The sequence below is a fragment of the Pseudopipra pipra genome, chromosome 7 (genome assembly GCF_036250125.1).
Source record: "Pseudopipra pipra isolate bDixPip1 chromosome 7, bDixPip1.hap1, whole genome shotgun sequence".
NCBI classification, from domain to species: Eukaryota; Metazoa; Chordata; class Aves; order Passeriformes; family Pipridae; genus Pseudopipra; species Pseudopipra pipra.
The window spans coordinates 29,918,597-29,934,346 of record NC_087555.1 but is presented as its reverse complement, the minus strand read 5'-3'; the positions used below and the strand labels follow the sequence as shown (position 1 = coordinate 29,934,346).

The 15,750-nt window shown below is 43.9% G+C and overlaps 1 protein-coding gene across 6 annotated transcripts in view; it reads right to left on the bottom strand.

Annotated features, from left to right (window-relative positions):
- Positions 1–352: 352 nt before the first annotated feature.
- Positions 353–15,750, bottom strand: part of KALRN (kalirin RhoGEF kinase) — a 507,433-nt gene continuing 492,035 nt past the window's right edge. For all 6 annotated transcript variants that reach the window (XM_064661424.1, XM_064661428.1, XM_064661425.1 and 3 more), the window contains 8 exons: positions 15,088–15,209; positions 13,565–13,696; positions 11,658–11,822; positions 10,720–10,798; positions 9,365–9,565; positions 8,300–8,438; positions 5,520–6,057; positions 353–4,529 (listed from right to left, as the gene is read on the bottom strand). In XM_064661424.1, coding sequence (XP_064517494.1) covers positions 4,498–4,529; positions 5,520–6,057; positions 8,300–8,438; positions 9,365–9,565; positions 10,720–10,798; positions 11,658–11,822; positions 13,565–13,696; positions 15,088–15,209 — 1,408 coding nt within the window. In that variant the 3' untranslated portion in view covers positions 353–4,497. The remainder of the gene's footprint in view (positions 4,530–5,519; positions 6,058–8,299; positions 8,439–9,364; positions 9,566–10,719; positions 10,799–11,657; positions 11,823–13,564; positions 13,697–15,087; positions 15,210–15,750) is intronic.

Sequence of the window (15,750 nt, the reverse complement as noted above, 5' to 3'; positions counted from 1 at the left end):
TTCCCCGCGCCCACCTCCCCATGCCCGCGCTATCCCGGCCCGGCCCCCCCACCCCACGCCGCGCAGCGATTCCAGGTTCTCCCGTCACCCCATTCCCCAGGGAAGCAGAAAACGCCGCTGCGGGGAGGGTTGGATGGGATCCGAGTTTCTCGCCGCGTTTCTCTCGGGGTGACACCCAAAAGGCCGCTGGGTGGATGGAGCCACGCTGAGGGTTGGCTGCAGTGACGGTCCCCGGTGCTGGTTTCCTGTGAGATCCCTCCGAAAAAGATGAGCTGAATAAAGGCATCAGCCAGCCCTGAGCCGTCAAGGCCTCAGAAAGATGCCATACAAGTGAAATAAGACTGACTCGGTCTTCTCCGAATAATTTTATTTAATCAAAAAAGCCCAGAAACGGAGTCATTAGTATACTCTATTTATAAGACAGGAGATGTACAAGTCAAAGCTACATCTGTAGATGATCATATATACTGCAGTATAGTAACAACAACATGGGACAGCAAGTAGTCACCTCACAACAGTACACATGAGTGATTAGACTTACAAAGGAAATATTTACAAACCTGCCTTTACAAACCAACATTGTGTGCATACAAAATGAAATCCGCAATAAAACTGAAGGTACATTTAAGGCAGACCAGCAATACACTGAAATAATTAAGGCTGTGGAATTACTTTGCACCTTGAAAATGCTGAGCTGTTAGCAATACTGTTTCTTTTTTTCCTCCTTCGGTGGATTGTTGCAAAGATTGAAAAGCATCAATACGTTCCAACTGTTTGCTCTGATCTCGGTGAATAAGTCTGAGATAGATTTATTTTTTTTATTGTTTGGTTTTTTTGCACTTCCTATTGCATTTGCCTTCCAAAAGTAATCAGCAAATTGACCTCAGTGGCAGAGCAGTGCTGAACAGTTTGGTAGAAAGAGAAGTAAAAGCACCAGCATCAGAAGTTGGACATGAAGGTGAAATATGGCTTGAGTAGAAAAGATGTTGGTTTTTCACTAGCTCCATAATAAAGACTACAGTTACAGCAAACATTCAGCATCCTGACGCTATGGAAACACTCAGCACTATACAGATCCCAGAACAAGAGTTCATCACTTGATGGCAGTGTGCAGTCAGCCTAGTAAAATGGGACTTTATTTTGTTTCCTTGGGAAAGCACCATTTTCTGATGGGACATGAACAAATGAGCTGGAAAATTAATCCAAGCCCTGTGTTAGTGGAGAATCCACCTCTGCAGTGAAAGGAACTGAAACAAAACCAGGTGGTTAGCACCTGTACATGTTAATTATCTGTAAGACCTTTATATACAGAATAGCCTTTACATCTGTCTCTGAAGTTTATGTTATCCCAGGTTACTGGATGCAGTCCCCTCATTGCAAGGGTATTAAAATAGGGTTATACATAGTCAGATGTGTGGCTCTGCATTCAGCCTTTAGGCACAGTCTTTGTAACAAAGGCCTAATAGCATCATCAGAAATGCTAATGAAGTCCACTGAAGCCATAGCATTTGTATGGGTCAGTTGAGGGAACAGACTTTGTCTCAGCATTAACTCAGTTTACCAGTAAAATGCTTTTAAAGATTACTGTTACTAAAAAAAATAGTCTTTTAAAATAAAGGGGCAGTAAGAATAAACAAAATTTGTTGGTGTAAGTGGGAAAAATTTTTAAATTTGGAAGTCTATATTGCTTTAAAATAACGTCTAGAACCCTGGACTGGCTGTGTTTCATCCCTGTAGTAACATTTGTAGGGGGCCTGGCAGCGTGGTGGGAAGGGGTGGTCTCCCACAGGACAACAAGGTCTTCAGACACCTGATGGAAGCTGACAGTGTTACATGGGCCATCAGAATTCCTGTTTGATGGCTAAGAGTCAAATGGCCTGGCCAGGCTGCTCCAAGTGAAGTGGAGAGAGGCCAGTTAGTTTAAATCTCATTGCCAGACACATTCATTAAATGCAGTTGTCTTAAATAAAGAGCACCCCATGTCATCATGTCCTCTGGGCTCTGTTTACTGGCACCTGCTGCCTTCCTGTCACCCAACCCAGCACCAGGGAACACTGTGAGCAACACTTTGGTGTCAGAGCAGGGTAGGAGCGCTGTGGAGATGTCTGAGGGTGGTGGCTGTGTGGGTAAGTGCCACTCCGCACGGAGCTCATGGTGTGCCATTGCCAGTATTCCTGTTGGTCATCCTGGCTGGTCTGGAGCTGCTGCAGAAGCTAAAGAGTGCAGCTCCCACCACACCTTCACTCGGCTGTCTTGGGAACACCTGGAGTGGTACAGCTGCAGGCAGAAATCTTCCCCTCAGAGTCAGCTCAGCCTGGGGAGCTTTGTAAAGGCCTGACGGAGTTTTATGGAGAAACTGTGTTTTCCTGTGTTTGCTACAGGCAATATTTCATGCACCAAAAAATCCTCTAGTCGGAGAATGTTGCACAGGGAGTTGGCTGTGGTGCTTCTCACCCAGAGGGTGCACTCCAGGCCAATTTACTGAGCTTTGTAATCTCTTTACAACAAAGTTACAGTTTACAACAGAGTTACAGCACCTGTAGGATCTGTAGAGAGGCCACAGATTGGCTGAGAAAGACCTGAAAAGGGCAAGCTCAGAATACTTCCTCTGTATCTATCATATGGCAGCATTGCATGTCAACTTGACATTATTCAGGCAAAAGAAATCTTTGAGACAAAATACAAGAATGGTTGATAATCACAAACGTTATCTAGAAGTTCTAACAGGTTTAAATACTCCTGAATGTCCTGTACGAAGAGTGGTGCCCAAGAAGAGGAGTTCTCTAATGTGTATATGGAAAAAGCAAAACCACAAAGGAAAGCAACCCCACAGCATTCAAAATCTTCAGAGTTTAGCACTTCCAGCTCTCAACAAGGAATCATTTTTGAATCTGAGAACCTAATAATGTATCCTCTTTCAGCCTTTTGGGTGTTCTTTTCTATTATTTGATAGCAATGAGAGGCCTAAATATTCCCTTAAGCAATCCAGCTTTTTCCCACTGTGCATCCAAAGTGTCTGCTATTGCAGTTTGACATGCGAATGCAGGAGGAAGGAAAATAAAATGCTAAATAACTCCAAGTTTCATGTGATACATGAGAATTTGTTCATATTAATGCCAAGCAGAAAGCCTGTGGCTTAAACTGTACCCATGGGCCTAATAAAAGCTGTGGGTTTTATAGACCACACTTCCATAAACATTTTTTTAAGGGCAGTGCAATCACAGTACAAAGAGCCAGTTTTGACAGATAGGAAGAAGTACAGACAATCCTGTAGGAGAAGGTACCTGAGGCAGGTGCTAATTAAAGACACCCCTTGACTGCTGTCTGTATTCAGTTGCTAAGAAATTGCATACTTTGCACTGTTGCTCAGGACAAGACTGGTCTTTTTTAAGAAGTGCTGCTGAGTTGCTTAGAAAATCAGCTGCTGCACTACAGAGGGAAACTGAGATAGGTTCTATATGACCCAAAAAGTTTAACCTTCTGTGAACACTGTCTCTTTCAAGCCTTTCCACAACTCCTCCCTGTATTAGATTTCTCTCCCTTGGCCACAAAGCCTCGTATACCGCTTCTGACTGTGCTCGCCCTTCTTACTGTGACTCTCCCATCTCAAGGTTTGTTCTTGTATTGCATGAACACTGAGTTTTTTTGCTGAGCCTCCTTTCTTCTCCACTAGCAAAATAGTGACCACCCCCACGTACTGATAGAGCAAGCACAAAGATAAGGGCCAGGTCTCCTACCTGCCATGAAACTGAGCTGAGGGGTGGATCAAAAAAAGGACTATCAGAGCCCTCAGAATTTAACAGGACTCACAGGGTATCTCCACCACCTGCTGGCAGAGAGCTTTTGCTCATGCAGGCTCACAGTACAGTTACTTGGATAGTAAATCAAATTTGACTCTTGCACTAACAAGAGAGTCTATACTGAGCACACATGGTCAGATCAAGCCCTTTTCCTTAGGAAAACCTTTGGTAACATCCCACTACAGGCACAGCAACTGCACTCAGCACCGAGACAAAGTCCTCACATGCCAGAGGAAAAAAAATAAATCTCTTTGATGGTCAACCATGAGGCTGTAGATCTCTATGGTGGTATGGCAGTAGGATGGGGAAGCCCCAGCCAGGGAGGTGTTTCCCCTCCCAGTCCCACTGCTGGAGAGGAGGATTTGGCCAGCCTACAAACTGCTGATTTGTCACTGCAGACTCCCTGTGTTGGTTATACTTAAGGCTGGCTCCGTCACTGTCACATCAATATGATGATGTTGCAACTTGGCTTGCAAGAGAAAAATGTTTTAATTGTGAATATTTTTTTTATTATTACAAAGTAGGCTTTGGACATAAAAATATCCTCACAAATGCTTTGGTGATGAGGTGCTAATGGTGGCTGAGAGATATTTACAAGTTTGGAAATGAAACAAATGACATACTTTAAACATTGAAAACGATTTTCAAGCTGTAAGCACAAGAATGAACTCACCACTCCTACTGCACTCTGAAAGGCTCAGATGGACTTTGGGACGAGCAATTCTGAAACTAGAAATGGAACAGTAACCTTTATATTTATATATATTTATATATATGATACAATATATGTATACTGAAAACCTGTGATAGAAAAAAATTGTCTTCATCATCATCATCTAGTTTACAGATACTGCAAAAATTGGACTCAGCCTTTTCTCAATGCACAGGTTTTGCAAAAGATTTCTGTACAATGTGTATAAAATGCTTTTAAAAAAACCCATCATAGTCCCATTGTGCTTAGTCAGAACCAGCTATATGCTCCAGTGATTCATTGCCTTAATCATAGCTGCAAAAGGTGCTGCACGTTGACTTGACACAGCAGAAAGCCCAAGGATTAATGGAGGATTTTGGTCTGAGCATTACCACGCCACAGGAGTGTACCTAAGCCACGCCACCACAGGAGCTGATCCAGCAGTGACTAGAGCCTGATCTTGCATGTCCTACCCAGGCAAAGTCCCCACTGAAATCATGGCAGACCTGGGCATATGGGGCATGAAAAGTCTGTCTGTTAACCTGGAGCAGGCTTGCAATGATTTCAGCAAAAACTGACCGGTCTGGTTCTGCAGTACGTGCTAAGGTCAGCCTGGTCTCACTTCCCTCTATTACCCTACTCCTAATCTCTTGTACATTTTTAATTCAGTTCAGCAAGATCAAGAGGATTTCTTATAAGGCTGCCTCACAAAGATTAAGGCAACTGCAATTTTGGCTCTTGTTTCCAGTTGGTGTTTGCTTCCCGCAGTCCTTTTTTGGCAGTGGATGTGACAATACCATGTGCCCCAAGAGAGGGAGCGGGTCCCTGCTGCTGTTCCCCCCTTTTCCTTGGTCCCAGGTACTGCCACTTCCGCAGTGGTCTGTACCCTGCAGCTGGGGAAGCCAGGTGAAATGCAAACACCAAATATGGGGCTATGTACAGACAGATCTGCTTGGTGCCTGCTTGCTCCTGGTGCTCCTGCCTCAGGACCAGCAGTGTAGGACCCCAGGGATAGAGGAATTACGTGCCTGGGTTCAGCCTGCTCAACAGGAAACTCTTGACGCTGGGGACCGGGTGCACGTCGTACTGGTGCCTGCGGCGCTCGATGAAGGAGGCCAAGCGGGAGGTATCCAGTGGCATCTTGGAATAGCTGCCATTGTGTGGCTGCAGCCATGGATGCTGTAAACAAGTGGCTGCCGTTGGCCTTCTCCTGAAGTCTTCCTGGAGGATGACGTTGATGAAATCCCTGGCAGCATGACTCACATCGGAGAAGTACTCATGTGGGAAGCTGAAATCTACTCTGCACACATTGATACAAGTCTCTTCTCTGCTTTCATCCAGGAATGGAGAGACACCACTCAACATGACGTAGGTGAGGACACCAATGCTCCAGATATCTGTGCTAAGGGAGACAGGAAGGCCTTGGATAACTTCAGGAGCTGCAAACTCTGGGTTTCCGAGGAGGTGGTGGACATGGTAGTGACCTGTGATCTGAACTGCATCTTCCAAATCAATGATCTTGACACGAGGTACTGGGATTCTTAAATCAATGAGCAGATTTTCTGGCTGTTGAAAATACAATAATACAAACTTAATTATACTATATTTTGGCAAATAAAATGTGTAGGTTTCATGTAGGTTTAATAGCCAATCAAAACTCACATTTAATCAGACATGCAAGGTAGAGATCAGGGGAATGAATGATAAAGAACCACCTCAGCTGCTGTTTGCTCTAAATTCAGATCGGCGCTGAAGTTGTGATGACAACATCCTCTTTTGCACTAGGGCAACACGCTGGGATTTTGCACTTTGTCCCAAATACTTACAGTTTATTTTCCCAAACTAATCTCTACAGATTAAGAGCACTGACAGATTTTTAAATTTTGATGAGATTTGTGTATCTCTAAGTAGTTTAAATTCCATTTGTTCACATGACAACTGGCTAAGTAAGTGTGTGTAACTTGTAACAGAAATGTTCTTCATGGAGTAAATGTTCAACTTTTCTCCCTCTACCACATATCCTGGGAAGGACTCTCATGTGTGCCATTACTGTTGCTGTCAGTTGACATCAATGGAGCTGCCAGTGTTCACTTTTACACATCAGGACACAATCATGCTTTCCAGGCCAGGGTGCAATTACATTTCATCCCAGTTGGTTTTCTCTCTGTTTTAGTCTCTCTCTCAGTGAGAGGTGCTGAGCACTGCCTACACACTCTGCTCTGGGGACTTAACATGAATTTTCCTTCCTTTGTTGTCTCTGAGATGATTTCTGAATTTACTTCTTGCACACTCTCTAGATCCCTTTTTCTCTCCCTCATCCTCATTCATATTTTACTGCTGCCTCATGGCTATATCTATATATGTAAAGCAAAGTTCACTACACTGCTGTTCCAGTCTCTGCTTGCTCTTCTCTTGTGCAGTCTGCATCAACAAAATCAACACGTCCTTGAGCTGGATCCTGGGACAACACAGTCCATGGCTATGTCTGCTGTCACTGCCAGTGCATTTCCTGTTTCCCACTTAGCAACAGAAGGTGCTTTATTTAGCATCCCTCATTCAGAAGAACTGTAAATAGGTCACAGAAAATTAGCTTCCCACCTTGTTTCTGGTAAGTATCTTATGATCAGAGTATTCAGTGAAGTTTCTTACCTGCAAGTGATACCTACTTTTTGACAGGTCCTATAAATACAAACGATCTTATAGAAAGAAACCAGGATGATTTAGCCTTTTGTGTCTAATTCTCACATAAGGTACTGTACGAATGGAATTTTTTTTGTAGCAATAGTAGGCAGCAGAAGAATGAAAGTATCACTTCATCTGACATGCCTGGGGGTTAGAGACATGAGAAAAGATCTCCTTGAAGCTGGATTGTCACTATTTAGGAAAGTAAAATTCATCTCTCTTTCTCCATTTTTAATTGGCATTTAAGTCTGCAAAAAGTTATAGATTATCTGATATCCTGGCAACCAAAATCAATGTTGCTGATCACAAACCTCAAAACACTTGATCATAACTTCAATTGCTAATTCTCTGTCATCCAGTATAACTGGGATGTTGGGGAGGACAGCAGTACAGCGCTGAATCCAGGACAGTACAGTGCCTCCTGCCATGTGCACTAACAAAAGGAGGTACGAGCTGTACCAATCCAAGTGTGATGTTAGAGTATGCCTGAATATCTTCTCCACAGTGCACAGAACCTACATTTCTTGTTTGTTCTTCCTCTGAACCTCTCCCTGGTTGAATTTCCCACCCAGTTCCCCTCTCAGGCTCTGCAGCACAATGCACTGTGTTGCTTTCCTTTGCCCCTGCCAGTGCCCTCCATATCCTGCTTGCTCCCATCCCCTTGCTTTGGGCTCCCCAGGGTACAGGTGCAGATGTGAGGGAGACACATGCTCCTTCTGGCCTGCCCTGAGCTGCCTGGGCACAAGCCAGCCCTGCTCAGGGAGCTTGGTGACTAAGTTGGCAGAGGTGTGAGCCCAAACCATACCCCATAGGTTTAACTTATAATTCCCCTTCAGTCAGGGGCTAATGACATCTCTTGCCTCAGACATCCTCCTGCTTCATTAAATCCAAAAAGCCCTTAAGAACAAACCAGTGAGTCAAGGAAACAGGTGTGTCTCGTCTGAAGGCAAAAACCAGGCACTGCAGGTCAGTAAATCCTTCCTCTGATGAACAGGTCTGAAAGGCAGTCTTGTCCATTTAGTGATCATCTCCTGGGAGTACAGACTGCACCTCCTCCCTATCTGCACAGCTGGGAACTCACTGTTCCAGGGCATGGAATAATAGCACCATTATGTTTTGTTCTTACCTTTATGTCTAAGTGAGCCACTCTGCAATTGTGAAGGTACTGCAAGGCTTCCATTGTGTCTCTTATGTAAAACGCCACTTTTTCCTCCATAAGTTCATCATGGTTCATCAGATAATCTAAGAGACGACCGTCATCCATCCTACAAACAAATCAAACCCTGCACGTGAAAGATCACATGGTATCTCTAGGAACAGTTAATATTTGAAAACAAAGTTGAAATGGAAACTTCATGACCTAAAAATGGAGGAAACTACAATGCAAGATCTGATGAGTATTTAATGATCTCTCAAGATACCACAGGCCATGGTAGAATGATTAATCCTCAGTTGTTATCTCTGGTTCTTGACAAATTTAGCAACAGTCTTAAAGTAAACTCATTTGCTTAAGGATGGATTCAATAGACAGAGGCAATCCCTTTGAAAACAGAGCTTCTTAATTATTTGGATTCATCTATTTATTTATAGAGCTGGTTGCATAATGCAGAAAAAAAATCACTGACATTTTTAGCTGGTAATATATTCTGTGGGAAAACTAACCCAATAAAAGTTTTCCACCTAGTTTTATTCATCTGTACCAACAAATAATCAAATAGCCCAAATATACTTTGTTGAACACACTGTAACAAAGACTGTGGTTGTTACTTCTCCTTATAGATGCAAGCATGGTTGTTACACAGGCCTTTTCACCAAGAAGTATTAGAATGATGTAGGCTTTATTCTAGCTGAAACATATTTATATAAAAATATATATTTACTTTAAAAGTGGACAAAACTGCCCAAATAAATCTAACGTTATTCAATGGGACAAACTAACTGTGGACACAATTATCCAAGCTTCACCACTGTAGAAAGCAGTTTTATTTGTCCCTCTGAATCTTATTTACTGTAAAGAAAAGACAGTGGAAACTCTGCAGAAAATGGCTATTTTCATTTGACATCACAATAAATAAAAAGCAGATGACAAAATCTTTGCCCTGTTGAACTCGGAGTGGGTGAATTTTATCCTTGGCTTTAATAGGGCTGTGATTCCTATCCAGACACTTGAATTGCAGCTCTGCGTACTTACAGTTCCAAAACTAAGATGTAAGAAGTAGGAGACTCGTAGGTATCGTGGATAGTGATGTACTGAGGATGCTGTAAGTGCTGTAACAAAGCTGCTTCGTGTGCTGCCTGCTCTTTCTTTTTCATTTTTTTACTAATGAATTTTACAGCAACGTCTTTCCGGGTGGCTTTGTGAACGCATTTCTTTACTATGGAGAATCGACCCCTGAAATGATAAAGAAAACAGAATAATGAAGTGGCCTCATGAATAAATCATGCCTAGTTTTCAGTGCAATAACAGAGTGATTTTCTAAGTGTTATTTCATTCATCACATTAATATTTCACAAGGAATCAGATTTAACAAGTTGTTCATAACCTTTTCCAACAAAGGCCCTCCATCTTTTACCCTGGGTGTAGAGATTCTTTGGGGATTAGCAAACACTGAGAGCAAATGGTGTCACTTTGCTTTGTGCAGCCATGCTGATGTCCTCTAACAACCTCCCCTGGGTTCAATTTGCTGCCACTTTTACAGATTCTATATTTTTTTTTTTAGCTTTGGTCTCCCTTCTCCGGTTGCTTTATTAGAGAGACCAAACTTTCTCAGACAAGTAAAAGAACAGCCTTATTAAATAATCGCTAACCTAACATTTTGTCTCACCTTTTCAGATGCACAGTAAGAAATTAAGAAAAAAGCTGTCAGGAAAGCATTTAGGAAGCTCATACGGACTAGTGCCTAGTACCGTTCCTGAAAGTAAAACACCCAGTGCTGAACTTGGGCTTTTACTGATACATCATTCTATTCTACACAGAACCAGAATGACTCCTGTCCTTTCAGCCCAAGAATTACTGGTCTCTGATCACTGAGCTGAAGAGCTAACTGCATTAACCTGAATTGTTTGCATGCCCCTTATCTGTTGTCTGCACAGAGCACCAAGGGATGACAACATATGCAGCTCCTATTTAGGCTCCTGTTCAACTGACCCTCTTAATCAGCAAAGCTTTGGCGTGTGATTTAAGTCAGTCACATGCCCAAGTGCTTTGGCAAACTCAGTCTTTGAGGTTAAGCTTATCCAGAACCAGTAAATTGTCATGACTTCAAAAGATGACATCAAATCAGAGATGACAGAGGAGATACCAGCTTCCAGAGATTTGGCTGCCTAATAGTTCACTAGTTTGCCAAGTTGCAATCCTCAAATCAGAACTGAGCTTGAAACCCAAAATTTAGTTAGTATGTTAATCAGTATCTAATGTGCAATGCTCTTTGAAAGGAGCAGCATTTTCAGGCTAACTACAAAAGAAACCTAAACTCTCCTCCAAGGAAAAAGCTTCAATCCATTGTTTGAGTGTTTTATTGCAGTGATAAGCAGGGTTAATATTACCTCCCAATCTCATGCAGCTCTGCATAAGCAAGGTCAAAGTTTTCCTTCCATGAAATAGTGGCACCATCAGCAGCAGAGTCTTTGAGAGAATAAAGAACATTCAGAAAGTATAAAGACAGTTTCCTGAGGAATATAAACAGCATATTTTAAAGTTATGTGGGACTATATTACTTAAAATAGGAAACATTGCCACTAAGAGTCCAGTTTCATACTGCTCAGGCACAGCTGCAGTGTGTTGGACCACTAAACGCCAGAGCTTGCCAAAGAGAGGTGTGGATAAGGTGGACTCAAATCTGTCCTTGCAATTTTGCACTGAGAAGGGCCACACAGACAGTCTAAGGGCATGTGTGTAACTGGGAGACAGAGCTATGCTGTGTGAGCTCTTGTACCATCCAGCACAGGCTATTCAAGCCAGTCACAGACCTGGTTACACACTGGAGCTGCTAAAACATGGGGAAATGTGGGGTCTGCTCACAGCACTGTTCTGAGTGAGCTGTACCCCAAATTCCTGCAGCACTGAGCATTCCCATTCCAGCTGCACTGCTCAAGGGGGTATGTCCTGCAAGTGGAATTGCAGCCTTCCAGCTGGGCTGCCCAGCAGAAGCCTCTGGTGCAGTCGGCATTGCTGGAAAAGCAGGGGAACACCAGCCAGGACACAGAGCCTGTTGTGCAGAGATAAAGACATGAAATAGTCTTGGGATACAAAGTAGGGACCTGCTAGGAAACTGAAACAGCTTTTATGGCAGAAAGCAGCTGTGAGCCTGGATGGAGGTGAAGACATGACAATGGTGGCAGGAGCTGGCTATTTCCCAGGCTTTTTCTTGTATTTCTGCCAGGTCCAGGATCTGTGTTTTTATTGGGATCCATCAAAGCACACCATACAAATGGCACAGATGGACTCCTGTGCACATCAGCCCCTCCTTGCCCTGCCCACTCACCATACTCCGGGAGCCTCACAAATTCAGATGGGTCGCTGGGCAAGCTGATCCCCCAGGGATTGCTGGCACTCACTCGAAACTGATACTGGCAGCCTGGGGCCAGGTCCTCAATGACGAGGTATGTGTCCAGAGTTGAGGCTACTGACTGCTGCCAGACCTGTGAGCCTGCATTTACCATAGGGAGAGAAAGAGAGCTGAAGGAAACAATCTCACTGCCTGAATTTAGGGCAAAGACTTTCTCTGCCCAACACATGTAGGGTTTTAACTCTGAGAGGTTAAAATCTACAGGGTTTTTAGGAAGCGATGTTACAGCAGACTGTTACACCAGAAATGGATCACAGGAAGCTATATTGTGTTGTAGCCACCTTCCCATCTGGCTAAATGATTGAAGAAGGAAATGCCCCTCAGTTGACTGATGGAAAAAGTGCAGCCCAGGGACAAGCTATCTCTCCAGCTGTGTGCTGGGGCTGTGTGCTGCAAGTGATGTCTCAGGGCAGTGCGATAACACAGAAGTGGAGGGCTGATTTGATGATAACTCTGCTATAAGAGAAACAGTAGCAGAAATATTGCAAAAAAAGCCCCAAAACCATGGTCAAAGGAGTCCCAGATGAAGCTGAGACACAGGGTGTCAGTGCAATCCAAATGCTTTTGCAGATGAAGATGTGGTGGCTACAGTGAAAGCTGCAGCTGCAGGAGGAGAACCAGCTTTCTGAGGCTTAGTACAGGTATCTTGCAGATGAGCAGAATTGCAGCAAAGAAATGTGTGGCTCTCATGTGTTTCTGCTCCTATCAGAAACAAACCCATTGCCTAATGTGTGGTATCCAAAGGAGCAATACTTCACTCATCTGTACAGGGTCACAGAACAGAAAAGGAACCCTGGGACACCAAGCCCTGTCACAGACTGTGATTTCTTTCAAGAATATATAAAATTTTATTTTTAGTAAATTCACAGCCTTTTACCTTTATGTTATTTACCATGACCCATATAGTTTCTGTGCACTGTGGACAAATTCTGATTGCCAGGTCTCACAAGGTCAAGTTGGTTTTACAGGGAAGAGTCAGTTTTACCTGTGGAGTGGGAGGAATACTGAAAACTAAAACCACTGCTGGTTTTTTTTTTGTTGCTGTTTGTTTTGGGGGCTGTTGTTAATAGAGGAACTTTTATTCTCTCACAAAAATGCCAGTTACACTGATGGCACAGTGAGGGCCAAAGGGAGAGTATTCGGTAAGAGAAGGCATTAATATGATGGAGTAATTAGGTTTGCACATTTACTACATTTTTGAAACACGAAGGGTTAAAATCAGAATCCATATATCTAAGACAAAATTTACTGCCCAGGAACCTTCACACTTTTGCAGGAAGAATGCAAAAGGAATGTGAATAATTTCAAATGCCCTTTTCAAGAGCCTGTGTATATTGGGAAAACAGTGCATTTAATATCTACTTCATTCTTCAGGGGAAAAGGATGGTTGGATTTAAGAACAAATGTATTTCAGAGCTGAGCTTAAAAAATATACAGGGATCTGCAGCTCTATCCAGATAAAAAAAAATAATAAAGCTGATTTGGTTTTGACATTCCTGGGAAGCACACGCCAGAAAGGATGGATATCTTTCTACCTAGTGGTAGGATGCAAATAATAAAAGGATACCTTAGTGATGGATATATTTTAGCTTAGCACACTTTACTTGTCATAAGTGCCCGGAGAAAACAGAAAGGTCTGTAACATATGAGAGATTGCACTGGATGATAGAAGGGCTTCTTTTGGCCTAAGACTTTGGGATCTGTAAGCTACAACTACTAGCATACCAGTGGTGGTAAAAATGCTTTTGGGACCTTTTGTGACATAAAGGAGACTTACTTAGTTCTCATTCTCTCAGCCAGAGGGCACAGCTCAAACCACTCACCTTCTTCTCTGTACTCCACAGTGTAGCCTGAAATGGTGCAATTGCCTGTACTAGATGGTGGGAGCCAGCGTAGAATCACAGAGGTGCAGCTTCTCTCCTGAGCAATAGGACGGTTTGGGGCAGCTGGGACACCTTGGGAAGAGAAAACAAGCACCAAGTCCAGCATCACATCAACAAGTGCTAGTGCTTTGTTCTGAAGATCAGGTGCATCAGGTACATCAGGTCACTATGGAGCAGCTGCACCTTGTAGAGGGAGCACTGTGGTTTACTCTGGCACAGCCAGAGGAAAGGCAGTGTCACAATCCCATTCACCTACCACTGAGGGGCTGGTACTTCCATATTAGCAGCCAGGAGAGAAGCCTTGCTGCATCAACATGGTCCCACAGTACTAGAGCATGGGGGGAATTTCTTCTTGCTCACAGCTGGTGGTCAGCTCACTGTGAGGCCTAGAGAGCTCCCTGTAAGACCAGCCATGAGAATCACCCCTGGAATGTAGAGGATCTGTTGGACTTCACTAAGTAGCAAGCTAGGTTTTGAGGGTGGGGAGTCCGTTGCCATTGAAGTGTCCAAAAATGACACAAGCAAGGCATTCAGAGCTCTTCTGTGCGTATGAGGCTTTGTGTGCTTGGCAGCAGATTGACAAATGACCAGTAATTCTTCTGTCCTTTGCTTAGGGCTCCCTTCAGCACAGGAGTAGTTAGTGCAGCCACTAACTCGCTTGGATAAATTGGGGAAATTATATCTCTAGGGCATCTGGTGAGGCCAAACAAATTGACTTCTAAATGCTCATGACACTGCTGCATCTGTAAGTCTCCAGTTAGACATTCTTCTCTGGACCCTCCCCTTCAAAACAGCAGGCACCTCTCATCTCTCATGCTATCAGATCCCAGAACATTACCTCCAAGCTGGAGGTAATGAGCATCAACTCCTTATGTCGTATTTATTACAATTAGATGGGTCACTAATTACAATGCTGAGAATTCAGGCTTGGAGACATGTCTCTGAGTTGAATCCTGCAGAACAGTTCACCCAGGCCAAATTCTTAATTCACCTCCTCTATCCCCTAGAGAGAGGTGGAGGTGGAAGATCGGTGTCACTGGATCCCAGGTCCCCCTGCTCCAGGCAGATTCTAAAGCCCAGAGCTTCCCACAGTTAATTGGGGCGTCATCTCCCCAGGCACTCAGCAGCCCAAGGGAGCTGAGCTTCCCCTGGCCGACCTCACCAAGCCCCTGAGAACAGCGCTGTGAGCAGGATGCAGGAGCTGAACCAGTGCCAATGCATTTTCATTTCCCAGATGTGATGTTTATGATCAGATGACTTAATCAAGCACAAAGAACATGCAAAGCCTTCAGCCATCAGTGGGAGCTGTGGCTGAGGAATGGCTCTGTGATTTTAACATCTCAATTCACCTGGCACAGCTCCACATCCGGCTGCCTCTGCACTGGCTGTTCCTGTGTGCTCTCAACCCCCACTAAGGGATCCTGTACAGGAAAAATCCCATATGTTAAGGTCAGATACACTACCTTGGACTTTGATGGTTGCAGAGGTTGAGGCGGTTCCGTGTTCATTGGTTGCCACACAGGTGTAAATACCACTGTCCTGAGGCATCAGGTTGCAGATCTTCAAGGTGAGCTCTCCGGACTCACTGTGGATGCAGGAAAGCCCCAATTATAAAGTGCTGCTTCACTTGCTAATGGTTTTTATACAGTTCCTGTCCTGCCTTATTACAAACACACAAATCTTGTTAACTTATTTGAAGGAACATCCCCCCAGCAATTTGGTACCTGAGTACAACCCCTCATATATCAGGATTAGGCTGTTAATTAAACCTTTGAGGAAAGCTTTGGTCCAAATTGCCTGCCAGGCAAATCTGCTTGTCTGTTATGGCCTCAGAGGAGGTGATGAAGGATCACTCAAGCAGCAAGCAAAGTTGAGGAGTTCAACATTTCCTATGCTTGTGTAGAGCTGCATGCTTAGACTCCATATATGTGGAAAGATCTCCTATCTCAGAATCTTTCCTATCTCAGGAGATGCTGAGCTGCTGTACCTCTGCAGTGAAGTCCAACACACACCAGATAAACTGGGCTTCCTGCAGATGCAGAAAGCAGTCACACAGCACAGGGTGCCTGACATTTCTGGGGAGTTTCGGACCCCTGGAGCATGTGCCATTGATGTTATGTTGCTGC